General features: G+C 39.0%; 1 protein-coding gene across 1 annotated transcript in view; it reads left to right on the top strand.

The window, feature by feature from the left end:
- The window catches only part of plcb1l (phospholipase C beta 1-like), a 119,626-nt gene extending 103,974 nt beyond the window's left edge, over nucleotides 1–15,652 (top strand). Inside the window, exons 32-34 of the mRNA XM_079255624.1 lie at nucleotides 59–145; nucleotides 2,967–2,991; nucleotides 15,408–15,652. Coding sequence (XP_079111750.1) covers nucleotides 59–145; nucleotides 2,967–2,991; nucleotides 15,408–15,505 — 210 coding nt within the window. The 3' untranslated portion in view covers nucleotides 15,506–15,652. The remainder of the gene's footprint in view (nucleotides 1–58; nucleotides 146–2,966; nucleotides 2,992–15,407) is intronic.
- The last annotated feature ends 1,011 nt before the right edge of the window (nucleotides 15,653–16,663 follow it).

Raw genomic sequence — 16,663 nt, 5'->3', positions numbered from 1 at the left:
TATGAGAGTATAGTTACATCATAGATTACATGCAAGCATTGTGTTTATGTGTGTGCAGTTGGAGGATGCGCAGAGTAAACGACAGGAGAGACTACTGGAGAAGCACAAGGTCATCCGGCAGCAGATTTTGGATGAAAAGCCAAAGGTGAGATTGGATTTAAAAAAAAAAAAAAACAGATATGTTTGTCATTTGTTTGCAGACATGCACAAGTGGGATCATGATGAATCAAATCTTTCCATTTGGTGGGGCATGAAACATAATCTGGATGCTCGGTGTGAAGGCTGGTTCTTGCACACAATGCAGTTCTTGCTCATGTAAATACAGCTGACACAATTTCCTGAGGTCTGATTGAAATACTTGTCAGATAATTTGTCCAGAACACAACAGAGAGATGCTCGTCTTTTTTTTTTTCTTTATATCAGTTGTTCTCAATAATCCTTAAAACACTTTATTACCATATATCTAAACACAGTGTCATAGTTAGGTGGAAGTGTGGACCCAAATGCAGGGATGGGAGCCAGGATGCTGAAACAAGATGCTTTAATCAAAAAAAAAAAAAAAGTTCAAATCCAAAGAACAGGGAAAACAGGTTTGAACAGACAACTAACAAACACATGAAGCAAAAACCAACGATAAAACAACAATGAAAAGAAACCAAGTAGTATATATACACAGAACAAGACATATCTAAAGATAATTTCTACATAAATCAGCAAATCATATATAGGCTGTATATATATATATATATATATATATATATATATATATATATATATATATATATATATATATATATATATATATATATATATATATATATAACATATATATAACACCAAACAATATCAATGCAAGCTGTGGCAAGAAGGCTTGCTGTGTCTGTCAGCGTAGTGTGTGGAGGCAGGAGACAGGCCAGTACATCAGGAGACGTGGAGGAGGCCGTGGGAGGGCAACAGGATCGTTACCTCCTTTTTTGTACGGAGGAACAGGAGAAGCACTGCCAGAACCCTGCAAAATGAGCTCCAGCAGACTACAAATATGCATGTGTCTGCTCAAACAGTCAGAAACAGACTCCATGAGGCTGGTATGAGGGCCTGACATTCACAGGTGGAGACACCGTGGAGAACGTTCTGCTGTTTAGCAGTGGGTCAGTAATGGTGTGGGGTGGCATTTCTTTGGAGGGCCACACAGCCCTCCATGTGCTCGCCAGAGGTAGCCTGACTGCCATTAGGTACCGAGATGAGATCCTCAGACCCCTTGTAGGACCATATGCCGGTGCGGTTGGCCCTGGGTTCGTCCTAATGCAAGACAATGCTAGACCTCATGTGGCTGGAGTGTGTCAGCAGTTCCTGCAACACGAAGGCATTGATGTTATGGACTGACCCGCCCGTTCCCAAGACCTGAATCTAATTGAGCACATCTGGGACATCATGTCTCGCTCCATCCACCAACGCCAAGTTGCACCACAGACTGTCCAGGAGTTGGCGGATGCTTTAGTCCAGGTCTGGGAGGAATTCCTCAGAAGAATATCCACCGCCTCATCAGGAGCATGCCCAGGCTTTGTAGGGAGGTCATACAGGCACATGGAGGCCACACACACTACTGAGCCTCATTTTGACTAGTTTAAAGGAGTGTATCCTGTAGTGTGTTTTTTCACTTTAATTTTGATTAAACCTCCAAATCCAGAACTCCATGGGTTGACACATTTGATTTTCATTGATAATTTTTGTGCGATTTTATTGTCAGCACATTCAACTATGGAAAGAAGAAAGTATTTCATAAAAATTTTTCATTCATTCAGACCCACAACGTCTAACTTTAGTGACTTTAGTGTTCCCTTTATTTTTTGTGAGCATACATATATATATATATATATATATATATATATATATATATATACATATATATATATATATATATATATATATATATATATATATATATATATATATATATATATATATATATATATATATATATATATATATATATATATATATATATATATATATAAGACTCTACAATATGTTTTAATTTTAAGTTAATTTTAGCTGAACTTTAAGTTTAATTTGAACTTTATAAATGTTTTCATCCACACTCTTCACTAACAGACATTAATATCTGACAGTAAACCAGGACAAATTAAGCAGCGTCTACTGCAGTCTGATCATGCAGAAAAGAGGTGATCCCGTCCTGCTCTGACAGCAGCGTGGAGCTGCATGAAAACCGATCTATGTGTGTTCTTTAGGACGGCGGGGGGGGGGGGGGGGGGGGGGGGGGGGGGGGAGTGAGAGAGGAGGGTTTGTTGCTGATGGAGAAGGGAAAACTACACTTTCTTTTATTGTTACTCACCAGGGATATTTCATATCACCAGAAAAAGACACTAGACTTGTTGATGCTTGTTTTGTCTTTAAATAAACTCACTGAAGGGTCACATTTTTATGTTGTCCTTTAACAGTTTATGTGTAACTCAGGGGCTTCTTACACTAATTAACCACAAGGTGGCGACCTGCACCAGGCTTATTGGGATGCCGCATCACCTGTAACTTGGTTTATACAGACATCAGGGAACAAACAGATTAGATTGGCCTCTGACCCCAGAATAAGTTCTGGCTGATGTAGATTGTTATGCTAATATCACATTTGAAATGCAGCATTTAGCTGTTAACTGCTGCTGTGCTGTGTATGTTTGGTTCAGGATAAAGTGTATGAATATGTCAAAGAATAGTTTAAATTTGAATTATTGTTTTATATCATAGATTTATCTTGTGGTTGCTGCATCAGTCCTTCGCCTATGTCAAAAATACACCTTGGAATCCACTTGTGTTGACAACAAAATATGCTTTAAAGTATATTAAATATTTTTTTGTTGTTAACTGGATACTTAAGTGATACTTAAGCTGGTACAGGGTTTAGCATATCTGCTCTTTCCTTTTCGTTCCCAACCATCTCACTGTCATTGTAGGATGATATTGCTGCCACGGACCTGGGTAAGAAAATGATTGCATCCCAGTGTTAAGCACTAACGCAAAGGTATAGTCTATGAGCATGCAAGCTAACACAGTTGTGTAGCTAAGTGAACAGTTAGGTTGACTGACCCCGGTCAAACCTTGCCGTAATGCAAGATATTCGATTACTTACTGCAGATATGTTAATATTGTAACATTGAGGTGTGAGCTGTACAGCATGTGGCATTATTACATCAGAAGGGGGAGCAGATTGGCCTGCGTATTGTGCGATCACACCCCAGCTGTGTGCTTGGCTTCAGTACCGCCTGTTGATGTTTCCTTTGGCAAGATCCTCCATACTAACAGCGATTTGGCACATAGAATCATTTTTGCAGACCAGTCTATTTATATTATCTTTAAACTAGACTTGTCCCAGTTAGTTATAAGACTTGAATCCTTTCTGAACCCTGTTAGGATGTATTGTTTTTTGTTGTAGGACACCATTTTGCTGACATGACTGATGTTGTCACATAAAGGGCAAAGTGTGCATTTACAGTATGAACCTGATGGGTTTAGATGATTTTTTTTTCTTTATGTTTTTTTTTTTGTTTTATTTTTTATTTTAAAGACACACACAGATCGTATGTCTTCTGTTAGAGACTGCTCCATATCCACCCACACTAAAAGTGACAGATCTTTGTACCTTTGAAATAACTTGGAGTTGAGTGTGGGTGGTGCAGCACAGGCATCCAGCCCAACAACTCACATCCATTAGGTCTTCCACATTTTTCCTCAAGCTGCAGTAGGTAGAAGTATTGCGACAAGGAGCTGGCCAGCAGCTTCTTTAAAGAGAAGAAAACTGCAAGGTGAAATCACTGATGGATGTTTTTCCTATTGTTGTTTAAATTAATGAAGGTATAAAACTGCAGTATTTTTCATTTGTCCAGCTTCTTATCAGCAATATAATGTTTCTAATTCAAATAGTAAACACTGACTTGGTGCATAAACTCAGTGGATAAGTGCACATCAGAGTCAAATCAACAAACAACAGCAGTAGGTTTCCTTAGAAGGAGGAATTTCATTGTTTTAGTAATTATTCACAGGCATCATTTAGCAAACTGTCACGGACACTTTCTAAATGAAAATCTGGACAATAGAAAATTTAATTAGCTTGAACAAGGCTATTACATGCTAATCAACCATCTCTGCAATATCTGTTCTCATGGAATGACTATCATCTGTATGCATAATAAGCTGATGTCAAAGGACACAACTCTGGACACAGTTAGTAGTAGATACCCCAAGGTTATGTGTATTAACAAAAAAATACAACTAAAGATGCTGCTCGCAATACTAGAATCATAACAGTAAATGATGCACCTCTGTTACAAAAAAAATATACAAAGCATATCATGTCTCAAATGCCCTTATGAATTAATTTAAAGACTTGAATCACTGAGAGCCTGACTGTTTTTCAGTCAAAACAGTTTTCACACAGCTGCTCCCAGACTTTCACTGGCAGCCCCTGGTAGCATGTTTTCATTCTGTTACTTCTTAGCTACTCTTATTCCATGCTTCACTTTCTCACGTTGTTTAGATGAATGCCGGTTGCATTCAGCTGCATTCAATCTATTTCCAGTGTTGCTTAATAGCATGTGAATGTGTCCTTTAGCCAGTTGCTGAACCCAAAACTGCTCCCACTGAGCAGGTCATTGGCCTTTCATTGGAGCTCCATCAGTGTATATGGAGAATTGTCAAAAGATTTTATTATTGACTAAATAGTTACAGTCACATCACTGTGGTTAAACCTTACCCAAGTACGAGATGTAATCAAACCCTACAGTTAATTCAGTAAGTTTACATTTTGTCATTAGATTAACATAAACATCAGCAGAGACAGATAACCAGAAAACACACACAAAAAATTAACGAAACAGGATGCTATGTGCTCCAGTATGGGTTAATGGATAAGAGCATTTCACTACAATATATGAAAATATTGTGGAGTATATTATTCTTTTTTAATCTAAAAGAGAAAGATCATACAGACTCTTGCATGCAGTTCTGACCCAGTTTCTTCTCTAGGCTCAAAGCAGCCGCTAATGGACATCTATAACCATCCCTGGTGAAAACCGGAGTGCTGCATGGCCCATTACAATGGTGTTTGTGTGTGCACATGTATGTACTCACACACACGTGATATATCAACCTAAAAAAAAACCTGCTGCACTCCAATTAACTCATGCTTATTCCTCAATAGGCACAACTTCTAAACAATGTAAAGCCGAGTAGATGTGTCAAGTCAGAAAGTTGTCACCCACGCTCCGACTTGGTCGGAGGATTGTGTACTGGACTGAACCAGAGAGATGGGAGCAAAAGAGACATGACATGGTGTGTTGTCACTCCCAGGATGTGCACTCAGGTGTCGCTGTCCTGTTAATGAGCCAATCAAAATGCACTCTAGGAATCTGCAGCTCAGGGATGAAAGCAGTTTTCACACACCTCCTGACCCTTTATCTTGGCATGGGGCTTCTTCTTTTAAAGGTCACACTGCCATATGTCAAAATAAACACAAACATCATGAATACAAAAATATGATGTGCCAAAAATTTTTCTTGTATTGAACCTTTATTGAAAGGACCTGTAGAATTTGTGCATGCAGCGTCATAGATAATTCTCTGATCAATGATAGATTTCAGGGTATTTAAGATTCTAACCATGCTGGTATTACTGAGTTGTAGCTATTCTTTCTACACAAATTTCGGCTGAGAAAGAGTATTCATTACCGCGGTGACATGGCATTATGCTTCACATTACAGTGTGTAGGTATCAATGTGTGTTGTGTGTACACACGCTGTCATGTAGAAAACACACCAGTAGTTTCTTGCGTAAATGAAAAGGGGGGGGGGGGGGGAGAGTCATGGTGTCTCCCTACTGTGAAATCCTCAAATAAACATACTGTCACACATATAGGTGTGCACATACGCCTTCGTTCGTCAAGCAGGAGTCCTGTGCAGTCGTCATGGAAACTCGGATCCCCCACTCTCCTCCCCACCTCTCATATCCTCGTCTATCCTTCATGACTCTCTGCAATCTGTTAATTTGGAACTGAGTCTTCATGTCGCCATCCTGGAGATGATTACTGGAGGAGGAGAAAACTAGCAACAACGGGAAGAAGAGGAAGAGGAGAAAGGATGGAGAAAGAGGGAGCTAACATGTCAGAAGACACGTGGAGATCTTGAACTGAATAGGAACCAAACAAGCCTTTTTTAATGTCCCCCTTTCTGTGGCTGGTGTAGGGGTGGCCACCATGTTCCCTCATCACCGACTTTGATCTGCATCATCACTCCCTGGCGTGATTGCATCAATAATGCACTTGTGTGCGCAGGCATGTGCGCACACACACACACACACACACACACACAGACACACAATACCCAGAGGGAACACTGAGTACAAACCAGAGGCAGTGAAGTAAAATCTATTGTCCATGTGTGAGTGTATGTACACGTTACACGCTTGGTTACTCTTCTGCTCTGTTGTGCTAGCTGCTATTTTAGATCAGTGCACAAGTGTTCATTATGAATTCCCACATGTGCTAATGAAGCTCTAAGGGGTTGTGCTCTCGCTAAGGAACATTCACTGCTGAACTCTGAAAAAATGTTCCTGGTTCAGTTCAGTTTGGAGGATTGCGGCATCAACTTTATGACATTTCTTTATTTGTTCATTTAATGCATAATGCAAATACGCACTAGCAAGAAATTAAGCAAGAAAAGAATTTAGCAAGAAAAGGTAAACAGAAGAAAGACTCTGGTGCTTTGTAAGTAGAAGGAATAAGCAGTGAATGGAGATGAATAAGTGATCTAAATGGTAGATGTTGTGCTACACACTGCAATACAACGGCGTATGGTTTGTTAAAAAACCTTACGCACAAAAGTAAGGAAATTGAGTTTGATTATTTCTCCCCTTATTTAAACCAAGTAGTGTTTTATTACATGTTACTAGAAAGCCCAATATTGTTTTGTTTGTTTCTCCTGTTGTTGTTGACTCTTAGTTTAAGATTCAAGTGCTGCCAGTGTGTCTGTCTGTCACTGATAAATGACTGACACCTGACTGGCACCTGACTTGTAGACAGACATATCAGAATACCAGAGATGATTCCAGAAAGTGAGACTTAACTTTATCCTCCAGGATGACAACACTCTTCCCAGCAGTGCCAGTATCAACACAAAGTATCCTCAGAATATGGGAATGGAGAGGAAGGAATGGTCTGGAACACCAGCGAGCTGCAGGATTTCAGTTCTTGTCAATTATTTTAAATTTACAATTACTCTGTTGACTGTGCTTGAATTTAGTTATTGCTTTATAAAAATGCCTCAGAGAATAACTCCATTTTCCTCATGTATAATTGAGGAAAAGCTAACTGTCCATTTAATGTTGGGCGTACTAATGGACATAGTATGATATAGATATGACATCGATATATGTATCAAACCATTTTCAGTCCACACTGTTCATCACATCTCTTCTAGCAGCAGCATCTAGCCACAAACAGTTTTATATATAAAAAAAGAAAAACGTTGCACATGGCTGGTTCCCATGGACACTGACCAAGGAGGCCTCCTGAACAGACACAATACCTCGCTTTGCCTTTTTAAAAACATAGCCTTGACAAAAGTTTTGTTGATGTTGTTCATTTTTGTGTGAAAACGGCTTCGAATAACCTCATCCACATACACTAGTATGTTGGTGGAACTGCGATACTTCTGGGTTTTTACGTTAGCCTGCATGGGAGCCAGATGTTTTCCACAGGAATCAGGAACAACTAAAAACACTTAAATAGAGTGTGAACATTGGATGTGCTGTTAGTTATGAGATTCATCAGAAAATATCATCTTAGTATTTAGTCTTATCAGTTGCAATACGTGATGTTTTACAGATAGATTTCACATCTGAATTTAAAGGATTGAAATACTGTTTGGAACCAATCCTTTCAGGGAAATCACTTGTTATTACACAAACATAGAAAGGCTACGCGGGACGTTTCCTTTCTTTTTCTTCTTTTTTTTTTTTTTTTACTGTTGGACCTGAAAAGAGAAGTAAAAGAAAAATTCCTGCAAAGCACTTGATAAATAGTCTGAATAGAGTCAGGGAAGGCTACTGTACACACACACACACACACACACATATTTAGATCGCAATGTTCACCTAAATACTTCATCTTCAAAAGCTTATGAAATGAGACGTCTTTGTCAGCATTATATATAATGCTGACAAGGTTGTGATGAGGTCTCATTTCTTGGACATGAGTTTAACCTGATTAGACTCCGTATGGATATGTGCTACTCAATACATCACTCAGAGAACAGTAAGTCTGTACTTTACAACGTTTTAATGTGTTTACATCGATCTTCACTGAAACAGCCTGAACATAAACTAATTGAAGTTTGCATTCAAAAGAGAGAAAAGAAAATATTTACCCCAGACAAGGCATAACAAAGCTGCGCACTGTACATGTACTGCAGCACTTCGCTGGCTGGAGAATAATTTTGCGACGCTGCAGCAGGCGTTATGTCACAGCTCAAAGCAAAGAATTAATTTGGCTCTTTGGAGGCCTTTTCAGCTTCCCTCGATAGCTTCTCAAAATGAGGACAGCTGGTGAAGAAGGTCACTCAGTGCTGTATTTTAAGAAGTGCAGAAATGTGTGTGTGCACGTGTATGTGTGTGTATATATGGTTTGTTGACAGATGACGAGTCTCCAGAGTTGAGAAACACATTTGAAAGTTGGCTGGAGAATTGCTGGTGGTGGTCGGTATCCAAACAGAAACTGGATTGAAAACACTCGCAGTGAAATACAGTCAGCAGATGTTTCTGCACACTTGGTTGGAATTTCTTATTATGAACGGTTAATTCAGTTAAAGATTATATTATTCCTCAAACAATAAAGTTTAAATTATTTAATTAATATTTCAGGCAAGATTATAGTCTAAGAACCCCCCCTGCCCCCACAGTCCCCTGTTTTTTGTTTTCTTTTTTTCCAAAAAAAAGAAAACAAAAAAAAAAAGGGAAAAAGTCTAAAGGGAAGATTTATGGCACGGTACACTGTCAGTAATATTCACCTGGGGAATTATCACAGCTTGCAAACTCTTTTTAACTGAGCATCTCAGGGGATCTTTGCTCAATCTGTCTGCAAAAGGTTTTCAAGACACACTACAGAACTTTTCCCATTTTCCCATCATGCTACCCATATTGACGACTAATTCGGCATCCATCTTGCATCCTACCTGACCTGTTAGTTGCCCTCTCTGTGGCAGCAGGCACTGAGGTTTCAGTTTTCACAGTAAAGTGCACACCTCACCCTGGAGGTATCTATATCCGAAATACAAGAAATATACCACTACTGACTCAAAAGCACAAAAACATTTGTCTCCAATTAGCTCAGCACTACAAAAATTAGGTTTTGGGATGCTGTTCTGTGGAGCGATGAAACAGAACTGGCACTTTTTGAGCTTATTGATCAGCAGTATGTACAAAGGAGGAAGAGTGAATCATTTGCTGAAAAAAAAAACCCTTACCTCCAGTGAATCATGGTGGTGGATCAGTGATGCCCCAATGCTGCCATGCTTCCTTTGGCACTGGAAACCTGCAGCATGTGGAGAGTAACATGGATTCAATCAAGTGTCAGGAAATCCTGAGAGAAAATGTGATGTTGTCTGAGAGAAAACTGAAGCTTTTAACCGGACAATAATCCCAAGCAGAACTCAAAGTCCATCAAAAGTCTGGTCTCAAAAGAAGTCCTGGAAGATGTTAGAGTGGCCATCACAGTTGCCTGGCTTGAACCCTTTTGAAAATCTTTGGTGGGATTTGCAAAATGCAGTCGCAGCACATAAACACAAAAAAAATAGGTGAACTGGAAACCTTGCCCATGAAGAATGGACTAAGATTCCACGGGAATCCTTGTGTTCTCAGGCTGTGAATACAGACCCCACTTGTGGATGTTGAACTCTACTCTAATCTATCACCCTCACAGAGTCTGTTTGGGTAGAAACATACACATTGGGGTTCTGCTGGAGGTCATTTTTTTAGTGGTCTGGCAGTGCTACTAATGTTAACAAAGGAGCACATAACAGTCCTGCCGCTGGGTTGTCGTCCTCCTAGGGCTGCCTCCCTATAAATTTACCATCCTGAATCTGCTGAACTACCTGAGCAACTTCTGTAGGGCACAAACACCGCCTCATGTCACATCTAGTGATGTCAAAATGCAAATGTGACCAGAAATGATGAAGACAGGGAAACGGTCTATGGCCATCACCTAAAGAACCATTCCTTTGTCTTGCTGATTGCCTCCGATATCCAGTTGTGGTCTGTTCCACTTGTACAACAGCAGGTACCTTTATTTTAACTTGCTGGTCACTGAGGTTTCCCTCATTTACAGGACCAGCGAGTTCACAGCAACACAGTCAAAAACATACAACAATAAAATCAGAGCAAATTTAGTATAATAAAACATTCATAGGATATAACATTAGTGGAATACAATTAACAATTAAATGTTTAAAATGAACAAAAACAATTGCATGATGAATTAAAAGAATCACATTAGACATGAAAGATTCATAGGTGAAATTGATAACTGGATAGACTTTGATTACTTAATGATTATGTTTTTGAGCCGTGTACAATACCAGTAAAAAGTTTAGACACACTTTCCCATTGGATTTAATGGAAAAGTGTGTCCAAACTTTGACTGGTGTACATATAAGGAGGTATTTTCAATGTAGCAACAGCTTTCAACTGTTGTAGCAAGGATCCACGTCACTCAGGCTTCAAGGATTAAATGCTTAGAGGTCAGGACTTTGGAAAGGTTTACCTTTAAAAACTCTTCCTTGAGGGTTTTTTTTTTTTTTTTTTTTACAGTCAAACAGAAAGGATATTTGTGGGCGCACAAAAGAACATTCCAGAGCATGATGAATTCTCCTGAAAATCTTTTGCCGTCAGACATTTTGATTTAGCTCTCTAGCGATGCTATAAGTTGCTCTGAAAGCGTTCCAGGTACTCCAGACCTTAACTTGAACTTTACCATTCCTTTTTGCTTTTTAATCATTCTTTTCAGAAGCAAACACTACATGAAAAATACCATTTCCAGTCAAGTTTCTCCAGTATGATATCCGTCAGATATTCTTAAATGTCCATGTTGTGGCTGATTAGAGGAGCTCATGGCTGCTGATTGCAGGGACAAGGTTGGAGCATTTGAGGAGTCATTTGTCTTATAAAGTCTTGAGTTCATATCAAACAGCCTTTTTTTTTTTTTTTTAAAAGATTAATTTATTCCATAGACCTGACAAGTTGGTCAAGGCCAGAACAGAAAATTCCATTTGTTTTGTGTGTCTGGTTTATCCACTTTTTTTGTGTCTTTAAAAGCAAACTTAAAATGAAATCGCTTTAAATGAAAGAACAAAGAAAAAAAAAAAATCTTTAATTTGATCTCTTTTGGGGATCAGGTCAGCTGTAGCCATTTGACATATTTGAAACTTTTCTGCTACAAGTTGTTTATTTCGACGAACTGACTGCATGTTACTGCAAAACCCTCTCCCAACTCTGTGGACGTCATCCTTTCAACTTCACAAGAACGATACATTTCTGTATCTTTCAACCAGACCTTGAGCTGAATTTTTAATGTTTTTTGGGTTTTTTATTTGCTTGCTTGTTTCTTTCTTTCTTTCAAGTTGTCCAAAAAAAGTAACTCTTTCTGTCCCAAGTTGAAATTGGATTCAAACCATTTTATCACAACAAAAACTAGACACAAATGTCAGAAGTATGGTTCCTTAATGCCTTCCCTGTATTCCTTCTGCTCCTGTGATGTCTTAACTGTCAGACTTCTGATATGACAAATAGAAGCCATTGATGGGGGGGTGGGTCTCAAAATATTGCAGCTCTAGCTGACTGTTTCTTAATACAGCCGTCTCTGTCATTCACTGAGACTGTTTATAACCCAAGTTGTCCCTCTGGTGAAAAGAAAGTGCTGTCTTCATCACTCAGCACCCCAGCACTAACAGAAGGCTGTCTCTGTTTGCTACCAAGCTGTTGATTGCATGGAGAGCACACACCATCACACACACACACACACACACACACACACACACACACACACACACACACACACACACACACACACATGATTTGAAAGGTGCCTGCCACCCCTCAGTCTTTTCTGCCCTCCGCTCCCACCACCCTCTCCTGAGCCAGGGTGGCATCAGATGGGAGAAAGATGACAGCTTTAATCAGAGGGTGTTTGTTCCTCAGCAGGCCAGGGGAAGGCAGGCTGCACATGCACAAACACACAACCGTGCACACAGAAGGTGTATGCAGAATGTCCCACCCTCAAATAGGTCATGCGCAATGCAGAGCAAGGAGGCGAGGTAGAGCTGCGGTGCACCTTTAGCCTTCTGGTTTTGACGTGCTGGATGTCCATTCTGTTAGATGCAGAGAGAGAGTGTGAAAGAAAGACAGACAGACGGAATAATGAAAAGGGCAAAGGAGAGAAATGTGAAAGGAGAAAGGTGTGTTTCACGAAGGTGACCTTGAAATGCAAAGCTTGGTGGGGGTTTGAGCGGGCGCTGCTATAGGCTGCTGCTCCAAAACAACCGGGAGACACAAGTCAAGAGCTGCTTCCTTTCATACAGAAACAAGCTGTATCACATGCTGTAGCTGCAGGAGCCGTCTGTCTGATAGAATCTGCAGTTTCACTTCTCAGAATATGAAAGCTTCGCATGTAGTATTGACAACATGTCATGTTTGATACACAGATAGCAACAGTGTTAAATAGAGTGCAAAACGGAGATACGAGCTGCGGGTTCCTGTGCAGTTGCATGAACTTTAAGATATCATGACAAGTGAAAATGCTTCTCTGAAATTGGATCATTTTAAATGTCTATAATGCATGAAACAACAAAACTGAGCTTTACTATCAACAGCTCAGGTCACATCAGCAGAAGTTTATGAACCTGTTGCTCTATTTGACCTCTCTTCTCACTAACTAGAGATATCCTTTTGGATTTGGTTTGTTTTGACTGCTCATTCTTACTCTGTTCCAAATTCAATTACACTGTCTTTAGATGCAGTTTAGCTGGACAGGGTTTCTCCTAAAACCTTTAAGAGTTCCACGATAAGTTTAAACTATAAGCACAATTTTCAGTGATTATCTTATAATTCAACCTTCTTCTTCTTTTTCTTCTTCTTTATTATTATTAATAATAATAATAATAATAATAATAATAATAATAATAATAATAATAATAATCCCTGTGATGGACTGGCGAGCTGTCCAGGGTGTACCCTGCCTTTTGTCCAAAGATGGCTGGGATAGGTTCCAGCTTCTCCGCGACCCTGAATTGCATTAAGCGGTTTGGAAAATGAATGAATGAATAATAATAATGATTTAACCTTTTTGAAACACAGTAAAAGTAAGGGCTCAATTCAATTCAACTTTATTTATATAGCGTCAAATCATGGCAATGCCATCTCTAGACGCTTTACAGATGGGCTCACATATACATGTAGATTAGATGGTCAGACAACAATTTAATAGTAATTTTCTAGTTACTATCGAAGCAATGCATCAAATCGCTGTGAAAGCAAGTGCTTCAAAACAGTTGTTTACATATATGCAATGCTTTCAAATTAAATGGATGTGCCATCTTAGAAACTAAAGTGTGTGGGGCTTCAAAGTTGAGTTTAGAATTCCAGTCATTGACACCTTCTGTCAGTCTTGTCAATTCTTATAATTCATTCACTCATTCATTCACTTTCTTAGCTGCTTAGTCCAAATAAGGGTTGTGAGATAATTCTTATTAGTTTGTTAATATTTTATTCTTTTCTTAAAGATTCAGGTTTTCCCCTTGCATGCTGTAAAGTCAGTCCTCACCATATTAACAGTCCTAGTCCAAACATCCTGCAGCGGTATAATTTGTGAAGTTAAAGCATACGTTTTTGCTTTGACTTTGTCCATCAAGCAGTTCAGACTGTGTTCATTGTTTAGATTGTGGATCTGAGTCATTTCAGTGGCTTCTCAGAGAAGACGTGGATCACTTAGAAATACTGTAAAACTCACAGGTATTTTTGATCCCTAATAATGCTGACGTGAGCTGTGAAACGCTGACACCATTCATCTTAGCAGCTTTTCTTTTTAATTACTGCCCTCCCCTGGGAGCTAGTCGAGTAGTTAAACAGAAATCAGCATTACAGCAATTATTGGCTCACAATGAAATGAATACAATCTTGTCATCTGTAATCATTGGGGGCGTCTTTGCCTCGGAGAAAACAGCTTCTCCTTCCCATTTCTCAGTTATGGGAGGGACTATGTACTCCATGAGTAGAAAAGAAATCCTAGTCTTCTTAAATACACCAAACTTAAGCACTTAAGTCTGTGAAGATCACCATATTAGAATGCCGCTCTCTCCTAACATTGATCTCATCTTTATGGTCCCTCCAATGTCATTTTAGGGAATAATAAAAATACTTTGAAATCTAATGTTTCGATAAGAGGACAAAAGCAGCAATAACTACCTTATCTTGCATTCAGAAGAGTGTTAGCATTGACATTTAATGTTGCTGCAAATGTGGATGTCTTTAAAGCAGCTCTAATGGGGTCGTTCCTACTGATAAGCCCACTGAGAGTTATTATGCAACTCCAGAGTTTCCATCAGCGCTTTCAGCTCACTGTTTGAGTTGGAAGACCCTCAGTGTTACTCTGTGGTTCATACTCACAGCTGCAGTATCATAATACATACCCAACTGTCCAAATCTTCATCTATCTAATTGTCTATGTACAACTTCTCTCCATATATAGTATGTCTCCGCCGATATTGGTTAAATTACGGCTTCCATTCACAAGAGTAATGTAGTTATATTGTAAATAGATTGGCTCAGAAATGAAAACAGAGTTGCTTATACAAGCTTTGCTGTCTTGAAAGAAAAATCATTAGAAAATATTCACCTCTTTCTAAGAAAAAGACCAATACATATGTGTATATATATATATATATATATATATATATATATATATATATATATATATATATATATATATATATATATATATATATATATATATATATATATATATATATATATATACACATATATATATGTGGTTGTTATACATGCTGGTTCCTGTATGTGTCAAACTGAGGTTTTTTTTCCCTTTCCGAGCTGTCAAAGCAGAAGAGGAATTTTTAAAAAAAAGGCTAACCTTTATGTGTATGAAATAGTAAAGACATTGCGTTTCATGCACAGGCCATTGCTTCAGTTCTGATGTTGTAAAAAAAGACTGCAGGACTATTGAGGCAGAGTATCAAATACATTACATACTAAGCAATGCATTTGGGAGAGATTAAATCTTTTGGTCGTTTTATTTTTCCTTGCATAGGAAACTTATACATGTTTTATTGTCTCCACAGCTGCAGAGCGATCTGGACCAGGAGTACCAGGACAAGTTTCGACGGTTACCTGTGGAAATCCAGGAGTTTGTTCAGGACAGCAGCAAGACCAAGCTTAGCGATGACTCCACCCAGGGACACCTTGTTGCATCCTCAACAGCCGAGAATCTCAACCACAGGGCATCACAGTCTGAGGATGACATGGAGGAGGGCTCATCGGAACGAGTCTACAACACGGCCCTTTAGGGATTTAACCTTTGCTTCACACTGGGACACTATTTGGTCAACGTGGTTGTAACCAGAGATCTAAGATGAAACTACCCCAACTTTGGTCCATGTTTAAACCAATGGGAGGATTAGATCAAATCTGAGCCTGAATTGGTGAGTAGAGGTCCTCTCTACGTAGAGTGGATTCTTGTTCAGAGAACTGTTTCATGTAAAAAGTACTTTTTGTGTGTTTGTATGTTACCTGTATGTTGTCGTCTCTTTCGGTACAGCCACAGGATGTGTTTCATAACACTAACCGTTTGCAGGAAATAACTTACTTGAACTATTGCACAGAGAGAATAGTTTGTTTTTATTATTTTTTATCATGAAGTCGCAGTGGTTAGAGAGATGTGCTGTGCCAAGGTCTGAATTGTATCACATTGGCTTGTCAGTAGAGTCAACTTGCACTGTAAAGAAACATTTATATTCAGCCTTTAAAGCTTCCAATTTAACAAGTTTTACTTCACTCTTACATGTTTGCACTGAAGACTCACTCTATACATGACTGTGTAACTCTTTTAACCGAGAGGCACTGGTGGCTTCCTGGTTCTCCATTTTGTTCTCACAGAACTAAACCTATGTCTTGCTGCTATATTTTGTAAACCCATCATGTTGTTTATTGTCATATTTAGCATGGTGATGTGATGCAGTGCTCTTTTTTTTCTTTCTTTTGGCCAGTTTTTAACACATTTGCAACCCTGTCCTGAGAGGAAGAGAAGGGAAAGTTTGTTGTACAGTGTCTGCATGTATTTTAACAACTGTAAATGTTACTGTAACTCTGGAGCAGAGATGTTTATTAATGTAAATCTATTTTCGCTGGTACATTTTGACTGAACCTGCTAAACAGCTGACCTATTGTGGCTTGATACATCACTGTGGAATAAGTGGAATGGAACTGCTAAACAACACCCTCTGTGTGTTTAGATCTACTGGTAGCTTCTTCAAGTGAACAGGTTGTTCATTGTATTGTTTTACCTTTGCCCCTTTAAACTCAAACAGTCAAACCAGGA

Source organism: Telmatherina bonti (assembly GCF_933228915.1).
Source record: "Telmatherina bonti genome assembly, chromosome: 16".
NCBI classification, from domain to species: Eukaryota; Metazoa; Chordata; class Actinopteri; order Atheriniformes; family Telmatherinidae; genus Telmatherina; species Telmatherina bonti.
The sequence above is the reverse complement of the archived record's forward strand: the minus strand, read 5'-3'. Positions and strand labels throughout refer to the sequence as shown.